The 11,289-nt window shown below is 54.6% G+C and overlaps 1 protein-coding gene across 8 annotated transcripts in view; it reads right to left on the reverse strand.

Annotated features, from left to right (window-relative positions):
- KCNC4 (potassium voltage-gated channel subfamily C member 4) overlaps positions 1–10,038 on the reverse strand; it is a 36,074-nt gene extending 26,036 nt beyond the window's left edge. For all 8 annotated transcript variants that reach the window (XM_060201921.1, XM_016190935.2, XM_007529358.3 and 5 more), the window contains exon 1: positions 9,349–10,038. In XM_060201921.1, coding sequence (XP_060057904.1) covers positions 9,349–10,038 — 690 coding nt within the window. The remainder of the gene's footprint in view (positions 1–9,348) is intronic.
- Positions 10,039–11,289: the final 1,251 nt, after the last annotated feature.

Raw genomic sequence — 11,289 nt, forward strand, 5'->3', positions numbered from 1 at the left:
TGCCACTTCTCCAGATTCAAAGGAGGTCTTGAAACTTTACATCAGGCTCAACCTGACGCTGTTGACTGGCTACGGAAGAAGGGCAAACGCTAGAAGAAGAAGGGAGAAAGGGGGTGCAAAGAAGGAGAGAGAGACACCAGAACAGTGCTCAGCTCTAACTGATGGTGGTGCTGGATATTGAACCTGTGATCTTAGAGCCTCAGGCTTAAGAGTAGCTTTGGGGAAGTCGGGCGGTAGTGCAGCAGGTTAAGTGCACATGGCACAAAGTGCACCGACCAGCATGAAGATCCCGGTTTGAGCCCCCGGCTCCCCACCTGCAGGGGAGTCGCTTCACAGGCGGTGAAGCAGGTCTGCAAGTGTCTTTCTCCTCCTCTCTGTCTTCCCCTCCTCTCTCCATTTCTCTCTGTCTTATCTAACAATGACGACATCAATACAATAATAACTACAACAATTAAAAAAAAAAGAATATCTTTGTATAACTATTAAGCTGTTTTCCCAGCTCTGAAACCAGTGCCTTTACCCAGATCTTCTTCTCTGAGGGCAGTGATGGTGCTTTTTCTCTCAGAACCCTCTTGATCAGAGGACCTTCTGGAGCACGTGTGTGCGTGTACACACACACACACACACACACACACACACGGTGGCAGCAGTAACAGCAGCCCCCTGGAACCCCAGTTAGAGATCAAAGCCACAAGTGCCAGACTACTGCTCAGCTCCCACAGGCCCATAAGCCTGTCTGGCACAGCATGTCCAAGCCACCTGCCCATGAGCCTTAGGGGAGCTGGGACTCAGGGCAGAGGAGACTTGAAAAGCTCCTAGGTCACACTCAGCACCTGGGCTCTTCTTATCCCCTTCCCCTCAGATAACTCATTTCCTTGCCACAAACTGGAAAAGTCTTGGTACTCCCAGTAGCTTCACTGCAGGATGAAATGAGCTCCCACATGGCAAGTAAATGCTCAGTGAACAAGATGGGGGCCCCCATGGACCTGTGCAGCTCTGTGAGGGGAGCTGTATTGAGAGAAAAATATTCTTGCTTTTCAGAGGAGAAAGAGACTCCAAAAGTTATATAGTTCAACACCTGCTGCTTGACTTATGAGGAAACTGAGGCCCTGAAAGAGGCAGGCCTGATCCCCAGGGCTGAAGCTGTCAGTTCCTCCCCCTATATGAAGGCACAGGGTATGAGCTCTGCTGGAAGCCCAAAGTGCCTGGTGGGAGCTACAGGCACTGGCTTGCCACAGTGGTTCCCATCCTGCCTGCTGGGAGGAGGCAGGGCCCATGTGCAGGACTCAGCGTTCCTTCCAGCCTTCTGCCCTCGCCTCAGGCCCCCTCACTGCTGTCTGGCAGGGTCCTGTTGTGGACCTCCTCTGTCTGCATCATGTTGTGTGTGACTGGCCTCCTACACCAACCTCATCTTAGAACTATCCTTGGGGGCGGGAGTCACACACTTCTGGACCTGAGCCTCCTTCCTGCCCTGGGAATCTTGAGCAAGTCGCTTGATCTCTCTGAATCTCAGGATCTATGTTTACAGAACAGAAAAGTGAGTACTTACCATATGTCAGGCAGGCACCATTCTGGGTACTTGAGAACATCAGGAAACAAGACCAACACAAATACTCCTGTTCCTTAGACCTTTCATTCTAGGGGAGGGAAATTATATGTTTTAAGGAGGAAAATAAGGAGAAAAATGGGTGAGGAGTATCAGGGGTGTCAGGTATCAGGGTATGGGGAACCTATTTAGAAGATGGTGGTTGGATAAGACCTCAAGGCCAAGAGGATATTCAAACAAAAACCTGCAGGTGTGAGGGAGTGAACTGTATGAAGATCCCCATTGTGAGAGAGGAAACGGGCAGAGCAAAGGCCCTGAGGCCACAGCATGTGTGGTGTGCTTAGGGATGAGAGTTGTACCTAAGTCATAGAGCTGTTTTGAGAACTGTAAGAAATGGTATCTGGGGAACTCAGCACAGAGCCTAGAATATCTGGGGAATCTGACACTGGCTGGGTTAGGGGTGGGTGAGCAGAGAGGTGACAGACACCAGTCACTGGAGATTGAACACAATCAGCAGGGGCCAAGGAAGGGAGCAGAGGAGGAAGATCCAAGGTGGACAGATAAACATAAGAAGACTCAGGCCCAAAAACCTATGTTAAGGATGGCATGTAAGAGAAGGGGAATCTGAGAAAAAAGCAGAGAACACTTGCAAAGGAGGACAGTCAGTGGAGATGGGATGAGTGAAAGTCAGAGCTTAGTGCCTGGCAGTACTAGGAAGAGAACAGGTGGTCCCAGGGACTAAGAGTCAGACAAGGAGAGGGTGTCCACCAGACAAACATCACTGACTTGTCTCTTACTTGTGGAGGCCTTTGTCCTAGCCCAGGAATCCCTTTTCCCTCTCTCCTTCCAGCACCTCAAAAAAGAGAAACAGGCCCCCAGCCCTCACATCCTGAGCCAGAAGCCTCTGGTGCAAGAGTCCAGAGTTGGCCCCTACCTATGCCCACTTGCTATCATGTCAGCATTTGTGGTCTCTTAGGGCTGCTGGGCTGCCCAGAACCAGTAAGTCTTAGTCCCAGAAGACACTTAACCAATCCAGATTAATAGCCAGGAACTTAATCTTTAACCTGATGTACTTCTTTCTTTCTGTCCTTCTCTATTTATTTCTAGTTTTGGGGTTTGTGCCCAATTCTGTTGTTCTCAGGCTGACTTCCTCACTGTTGTTTTTTTTTTTTTTGTTTGTTTGTTTTAATGGGGGGGGGAGGAACAGAATAAATCTACCACCCATGAAGCTTCCCCTAGTGTCATGTGAAATTGGAACTTGAACCTGGGACCTCAAATATGTGAAGACATCTACTGGGAAGGCTGTCTTTGCAACTTCATTTCCCCCCTCAACTTAAAAAAAATCAAGGTCTATTTTTTTTTTTCACATGAAAGACAAAGAGACAGAAGCACCATCAGGGATTGAACCAAGATACTCAATCATGCAAGTCCTTTGCTCTATTAGCTGAGCCACATGCTCAGTCCCAAATGGCTCAGTCTCAGAGCCAAATGTCTTGGCTCTCACACATTCAAGTCCTACCCATCTCTGCATGGGTTGGCCCCCAGCCAGGAAATTCCATTTTCCTAATGCTGCCCACAGAGAAACTTTATTTACCTATATGTCTACTAAAAACCAGCATCCTTCTGAAAATCATTGAATGGAGCTGCCTGAGCTTACTTCCTAGTGAAGCTCACTTTTTAAAGACAATCGTGGTGTTGGTCAGCCAGTGGCACACCAGGTAGAGCACACTATGTGTGGGGTCTCCACCTGCAAGTGGGAAGCTTCACAAGCAGTAAAGCAGTACTGCAGAGGTCTCTCTCTCTCTCTCTCTCTCTCTCTCACACACACACACACACACACACACACACCTCCCACAATTTCTGTGTTACAAACTGAGTAAATAAAGACCACGGTGGCACCTCTTATGATGTAGCTTATGTTATTATTTTTATATTGTGTATTATATCTCTACCACCTGACCTGACTCTTTTCCAGATGAACAATAATATCTGATTCATCTTTCCCCCCCCCCCAGGGCCTGGTGTGATGTCTAACATATAGTAAAGTGCTCAATAAGTATTTTCTGTGTGACAGGTGCCTATGTGAATGGCCAATCCCTCTCCTGATCCTGGAGAGCCTACCACAAGGAGAGATCAGGTCCATGAAACAGACCTGGAGGGAACAAAGGCAAAGCTCAGATTCTGGGGCTCACCAAGGTAAACTAAGTCGACTGCCTGGGAGGGGGTGCTGCCAGGGGCCAGGCAATCATTGCTCTTTCTGAAAAAGAAATCCCAAGCAGGCAGCTGAGCAAGAGGTTATGGCAGGCTGGCTGTGCCCAGGCACAGTGGCAGAAGTGTCCTGGTGCCCAGCACCTGGCTGACAGGTTCAGTTACCCCCAGGGCACCCCCATCTCAAGGCCCAGCTGCCTGACCCACTTCCTGCCAGTTCTTTCTCCTAACCCTCCAATACAGCCCATTTTACTTTATCCCCTCCCCCACCTTACACTCCGCCCCAAACGCAGCAACAAATAAAAACACCTCATCATGCAGAGACAAGATGTTCAGAGGCAAACGCAGCAAAGCCAGGAGGAGGCTGGAAGGCTGCCTCAGGGCAGGGCTGGGCAAGCCAGGGTCCTGACATTCCTCCTGCTCCTGGGGAGAGGTTGCCCTGGGCTTACTGGTGCTACCCTTCTGGGGAGATGAGGAGAGCCAGGGCATCTAGCCTCTGGGGCCCAGGTTCCTGCTTCTCCCTGGCTCAGAGGGCACCAGACTCCCACCCCAAAACCTAACATACCCTACAACTGGCTGGCACCAGGAAAATGGGGGTGCATGGGGGTGGGGTGGCATGTTCAGATGGGTAAGGGGGAATGACCTCTGCCCTGCTTCCCTCAACACACTGGGGAAAGGAGAAACCTGGTTCCCCCTCCTAGCCAAACCTCCATTCTCCTTGCCTAGAGAGAGTCCAACAGCAAGAAAAGAGGTGTGTGAGCTCAACATGGGCATATCTAGGGATCTCATTGAGAGAAGTGGAGGACTGGGAACAGAGGCATCCTGAAGGCAGAAAGTCTCTCTGGGCAGGCACTATAGGTGTTACTGTGTAGGCTTAGATTTCTGAGATCCGCTTCAGATCCTAGTTCTGCCAGCAGTTAGGGTGACCTTGAACAAATCCCTCTGGGTCTGTTTCCTTCTCTGTAAACTGAGCTTAACAGTCCTTTCCCAGCACTGGCCAGATCCAGATGAGACTTAGCAGAAAGTACAGGTGACAGCACCTGGCACAGAGTGGCTGTTCCATCAGTGGAAAAGCTCCAGTGGTGTTCCTGGGGTAGCAGGGACCATGGGTCACCTCTTCTATTAAGAAGGGTTCGACCACTGGTGAAAGACTCAGTCCAAAGACAGATATAGCCAAGGGAGAAGGACCAGCACCCTTAGTGAGGCTAACAGCAGAGCTCAAGCCAGTCCAGCCTTTGGGACCTCTAGAGAATAGGGGAGAGGAAAGGGAGTATGCTAGCGTCCCTTTCGTTAGGCCTCCTCTCTGCTCTTGGAAAAGAAGGGAGATGGTAACGGGGAGATGGTTCATCTGGTAGAGTACTCACTTCACCCAGTTTTGACCCCCTGGCTACCACATAAGAACCCCTACAGAGGGAAAGCTTCACAAGTGGTGAAGCCATGCCATAGTGATGCTCTCGTTCTGTCTGTTTCACCTGCAAACTAAAAGGAAACAAGTAAAGAACCTACCAAAATTGGAGGAATTGTGTAGGTGAGAAGCTCTAGCAATGACCCTGGTAGAAAAGAAAGAACAAGAAAAGCAAGACAACCTGATTCTATAGTTCCGGACCTTGATCAGCCCACTCAGACTGAGAAGCCAGCCAGCCCATTACCAAGCCTTCATTCTGCCCAAGACGAGGTCCAGCAGGCAAGTGAGGACAGTAACAGCTAGCTCCTAGGTCAAGCCACAGAAACCTGACCACCCCCCCCCCCCATAGTGGAAGGAGCAGGGGTGAGTCACTGGCCTGAGGGCCTGCCTGAAGGGGACCGGGTCCTTAGGCCAGGCCTGTAGCTAGACAACAAGCTCCTATGATCAGCTCAGCTCACGTTTCCTTCATGTCTCTTTGGCTCCTATTGTAAAGTCACCAAGCGACCTGTCCCAGGGCTGAGCAGACAATTACCCACACACCCCCACACTCTACCACCAGGGAGAAGCTCCCCAGGAGTGAGGAAACTCTGCATATAGACACAAGGGTCAGAGCTGCAGGAAAGGACAGTGTCAGTGGCCTGGGGTGAATGAAGGGTCAGAGAAGGCACTGCACCTAAGACCCAGAAGCCCGGAGGGGTAACCAAGCATGAGTCTATTCTGAGGTCCCCACCTGCCTGAGGTTTCTGAATATCATCTGCCAGAAACAGGAACCTCAGTCACCTTTGTAGCCAGAGCCCCCAAGTCCCCAAGGTGGCAGCCACATCCCTATCTCAAAGCAGCCTGACTGGGTGAAAAGAACAGGTTGTAGGAGGAAGAATGAGGGTGTGGGGGCTGCAAGCCCTGGTTTGGTGTCACAGCCCACCTCTGTCTGGCTATGTGGCTCATACAAGTGGCTGGCCCTGTTGCAGCCTCAGTCACAGTAAATAGGAATAAGGCCCAGAGGGTCGTGGGTGTTAGCGAGCATAAATCAAACCACCATGCACTGAAAGGAAGCAAAGATGTTTTATTGACGAATTGCAATCCGGGCCAAGATGGTGACTGGTGTTAGTCTACCAAGCTCGACCCCGAACAGGGCTCAAACCACACAATTTATAGGAATTCAGACTACACTCAGGGAGGGGGAACACATCACCTTATCAACCTACATCCAATAACAGGCTATAGCAAACACAAAATCCAATCATTTCAAACTTAACAAAAGCATGATCCATTCAAAGCAAAGCGTGGGCTAGTTTCAAATATAGTAAGATCACACAACCAACAGAATCTAGCCAGGTAGGGTCACCACATCCCCCCACCATCAGCTATGACCACCCATCTGGTAAACAGCATGCCACAAACTCTGTGCAAAGGTCCTGATAAGGCTTGTCCCCATTCAGGGTCCTTCGAACAACTTACAAAACAATGGGTGGCCTTCACTGGTTAGGTCCTGTTTATTTAAGGGGGAAAGGGCAAGGAATTTTCCATCTCCCTCAGCAAACAACTTAACTTTGAAAAAAGAAAAAGAACTTAACACTTAAACCCTAAAACTAAAAGGGAGAAACTGAAGAAATTTAAAATCTAATTCAGAAGGGGGTTTCAATGTAACAGCTTATTACTGCCTGTCACAGTGGGCAGCATGAAAGCCTCACACCAAGCACACAGCAAAGTGCCTTCAAGAAGTGCTTGATCTACTTTAGTTGTGATGAGTTTATGGCAGGGATGTTGTCTTACTGGTATGCACCAGGGACAGCTGTGTTCCTTATCAGGAGACCAGCTATCTTCTGCCATCAGAGCCCCACCCAGCTGTTCACATCACTACCCACAACCTGATGGCTGAAGACCAGGAAAGCCTTGCTGGTTGTGTGATTCACAGCATGCCTCTGACAACGAGTCATGTATGCCTCTGGAACCTGTCTTTCTCATTCTAACCTCTTTAGAGGGAAGAAGAAACCTGCAGGATCCAATTCCCCACCGCAACTGGCATCATGTGCTCTTGGGTCAAAAGGACAAGGCAGCCAAGACAGGATTTCAAGGAACCGGTCAGGTCCTAAGCTTCCTCAGAGTCCTCTGGCTGGGCTACAGCAGTGAGGTGAAGAGAAAATGAACTCAAGGATGGTATAGCCTCTTGTAATTCAGGAGTGGGGGAGAGGGGAGGAAGGGAGGAGCTGAGCAGGTGAGAAGTCTCCAGAGGGCCAGTGGAATAGCTCACATAGATAGTGCCCTGCTTTGCCATGTACACTATCCCAGCCCCCACCACATTGCAGGAAGCCTTCATGCTGGGGTCTCCTTCTCTGCTTCTAGCTTTAAAACTGGTCTGGCAGGTGATGCAGTGGATAAAGTGCTGGACCCTAAAGCATGAGATCCTGAGTTTAATCTCCAGCAGTGCAAGTACCAGAATGATATCTAGGTATCTTTCTCTCTCCCCTTCTATCTCTTTATCAAGTAAATAAAAATCCTTAAAAAAAAAAAAAAAAGAACAAAAAAACTAGGAAAGAAAGAAAAGTCCCCAGAGACCCCAGAAGGCTGATTCTGAACCTAGGTCCCCATGCCATCTCATTTCATTCCTGCCTCCCTGGCCCACCCCTTCTCCCCATCTCTATCAAACTGAACCTAACTCTCTCCCCTCCCTCAACTCTGAGAACCTGTGCCACCTGAACCTGTCTCTCTCCCCATGCACACAGCCCACTGTTGGCCCTACCTCATTAAGAACTGTATGAAGAGACCTTGGAGCTCATGGAGACCCAGGTCAGCCTTTCACCCTCTGAGCTGGTCTCAAGAGATGCAGGAAAAGAACTGGCAGCTGACCCAAACCTGGCTTTCAGTCAGTTAGAGAGAGCTTCCTGCCTTCCAGTGGCTGCCTCGGGACACCTGCATCCCAGCCTGGCATGTCACAGCCACCAAGCTACCAAGACTTCTACTCCAGTCTCCTCTTCTAAGCAGCAGGTGTACCTGCATGGGCTGGCATTTATGTTGTGCTGGCCCCTCCTTGCAGCTCTATTTCTCAGACCTCTAGCCTCCCCTGGGTGAAACTTTTCCTTCCATGATGAGGCTCAGCGCAGGAGGAAAGAGATATGGCCCAGAGACTCATTAATGTGATGACATGGGTGCCAGAGGTATAACCAGTTTCCAGACCCAACACATCACTGCTCCTTCCTGTTTCCTGAAGGTCCCAGCAAGGTTCCAGGCGGCCTGCTACAAGATCCCCAGGGGTCCCTTTCATATAGACTCTACAGCTCTCCTGCAGAGATTTACTGTTTGTTTCTAGCTGCCCAAGCCCATCTCCCCCACTGCACATCCCTTCCACTTATGGGGCTGGGGAAATTGAACTGACACTAGGAAGGAGTGGTGGGAAAGGACCACTGAATAAGCAGTGCTACACACACACACTTCAAACAGTAATCGAAACTGAGGCTTTCTGGGAAGTCAATTTGAGCTGCAGCAGGAAGAAAATAAGTGGCAACAAATTCAGGATCATCCCTGGGCAGTCAGGAGTTGGCCATCAGCCTGGGAGCCTGTGGGGCCCAAGCACCAGGCCTTGGCTCTCTAACTGTGCCCTCAACCCAGAAAGGACCTGGATCAAGCCCCCCTGCACAGAAAGGAAGGCCTCTCCCCAACAGGGAGAAACGCCTGGGTCCCAGCCTGGTCTGTTGTAAACTGGAGAGGAGAGTGAATGAAGCCTGAGTCGCTGGCACACCAAGATGCTATGAGTTTAAGGAAACAGCCGTGGAGCAGGTGCTGAGATTTCTTCCCCAATACCCTGCCAGCCTGCTCCACCCTCAAGGGCCGATTCCAGCACTCTGCCCTGTGAAACTGTGTGTATAAAGAACAGTGGTATACACAGAGGAAGAAAGGCAGCTTGTGGAGAAGCAGGTGGAAGAGGTCGGCTAAGAGCTCCCCACTTCTGGGAGGGGATGCCACAAAGCTGGCAGCTGGGATTAAGGCCAAGTAGTAAGTCAAGTGTGTGCAATCCGCATGAAAGGAGCTACGGAGATGGGGGTGTGTGTGATTCCTCTGAAGGCCTGTGCACACCGAGAAGTGAGAAGGGTGGCACCAGTATGGCGAGTCAGTGTGTCCCATCTACCCACTGGGCCCACTACTGCCCCCCCCCCGGCAGACCCCGGCAGAGACCCGCACTCCTGTCACTCACCCTGGCCGCCCGGGAGGAGTAGGGGTCCTCGAAGAGCGCCCACATGCGGGGCTGCCAGCCGCGGCAGTTCCCCGATCCCGCGCCGGGGCCCCCGCTTCCCTCGTGGGGGCCCAGCCGCTGCAGGGCCAGCTCCCGCTCATCGTCGCCAGCCTCGTCTCCCGGCCCCGCGCCCCCGCTGCCCCCGTCCGGGCTCTCGAAGATGTCGAGCGCCTCCTCGGCGTCGCGGTGCTGCCGGTAGGTCATCCAGCAGCAGGGCTCCACGTCGGTCTCGTCAATGCCCCAGAAGGTGAGCTCCTCTTCGAAGAGCGGCCCGCACACGTCGGCGGGGCAGTGCAGCTTGCCGGTGCGGTAGTAGTTGAGCACGTAGGAGAAGACGCCCGGGTGCCGGTCGAAGAAGAACTCGCAGCTCCCGCCGCCGCCGCCGCCACCGCTGCTGCCGCTACTGCCCGCGCCGCCGCCATCGGACTCCGGGCGGCCCCCGCCGTCGGGATCCGCCAGCCAGGCGAGGCGGGTGCCCGGCAGGGTGCGCAGGGTGCTGCGGTAGGTCTCATGTCGCGTGCCGCCCACGTTGATGATTATCTTCTCCGACGCCTCGCCCTTGGCCATCTCCTCCTTCAGACATGTTTTGGACGGAGGCTTGTTCCCCGACTTGCGCCCGCGGTAGGAGGAGACACACACCGAGCTGATCATAAGAAGCGCTGCGGGGCTTCGGCTTGGGGCGGCCGCTGCCCTCCAAACACCCTTCCCAAGGAGGCAGCGTCAGACGGGGGAGGGGAGGAGACGAGCGGGAGGCAGGAGGCGGCGGCGGCGGCGGCGGCGGCCCCCTCTGCGGCTTGGCCCTGCCCCTGCCTCCCCCCGCGGGGCGCCGAGCGGGAGGAGTTGGGTTTCTCCGGTGCACAGGTGGTTGGGGTTTGAGCAGGCAGTGCCGGGGAGGAAGCGGCGGCTGGGGGAAGGCGAGGGGCCCGGGAAGGCAAAGGTGCGCACGCACACGCTCCCCGGCTGGGACTGGACACTGAGGCGCTGGGGGCCCGGTACACGCCCCCCTGCACCCCCGAAAGGAGAGGGAGCGCACGGTCCGGGCGCAGCAGGGGCTTGGGACGTGCGCGCGCTCCCCGGCTCCCAGACCGCGCCGAGTCCCGGGAGCTGCCGGCTTCCCCGCGGTGGCGGCGGCGGTGGCGGCGCACAGCAACAAGTCCTCCCTCCGAGCGAGCGGCTGCGGGGCCCGGCCGGCACTCTCACCGCAGCTGGAGCTCCGTGGGCCCGGGCTGCGTGCGGTCAACACGAGGCGGCGGCGGCATGTGACCTTTTCCCCCCATTCATAATCCCGGCGCCGGGCTCGGGAAGCGGGCGGGGCTGAGCCGCGCTGCGCAGGGCGAGGCGGCGGCAGGAAAACAAGCGAGCCCGCAGCAGCGAGGCTTCGGTCCTGCGTCCGCCGCTCGGCGGCGGGGGGGTGCGGCGCTGAGCTGGGCGCTGCGCTGCGGGGGCCGTGCCGGGGCGGGGGGGCTCAGACGGGGCGTCCTGTGCGGCGCCGAGCCGGGGGCGGGGCCGCCGGGGGGCGCGGGGCGCCGGGCACTGGCGGACGAGCCTGGCTGGCGGCGGCCGGGCGGCCAAGGACACCTGCGGGCTTCCGCAGCTGAACCGGGAGGGAAGCTCAGCGCAGCGCCCCGGCGCCGGGCTCCTGCGACCTGGCAGCGCTGGGAACCACGCCATCCACACGTCTGCCCATCTCCGGGCGGGGTGCTGGCCCTAGCGCGCGGCTGGGGGGCGGGCGGGAGATCGCCTGTGGGTGGGGGCGCTCTGGTGCGGGAGGGCTGGGGCTCTCGGTCTCGCTCTCTGCGGCGATAGCTGCGGACGCGGTTCTCCCCTGGCGCCTTTTCCTCTCGGCCCCGCCTCAAGCGGGCGCGCCCTCGGCGGGGCGGGGTGGGCGGGGCGGCTGCGGGG

The sequence above is a fragment of the Erinaceus europaeus genome, chromosome 11, assembly GCF_950295315.1.
Source record: "Erinaceus europaeus chromosome 11, mEriEur2.1, whole genome shotgun sequence".
NCBI classification, from domain to species: domain Eukaryota; kingdom Metazoa; phylum Chordata; class Mammalia; order Eulipotyphla; family Erinaceidae; genus Erinaceus; species Erinaceus europaeus.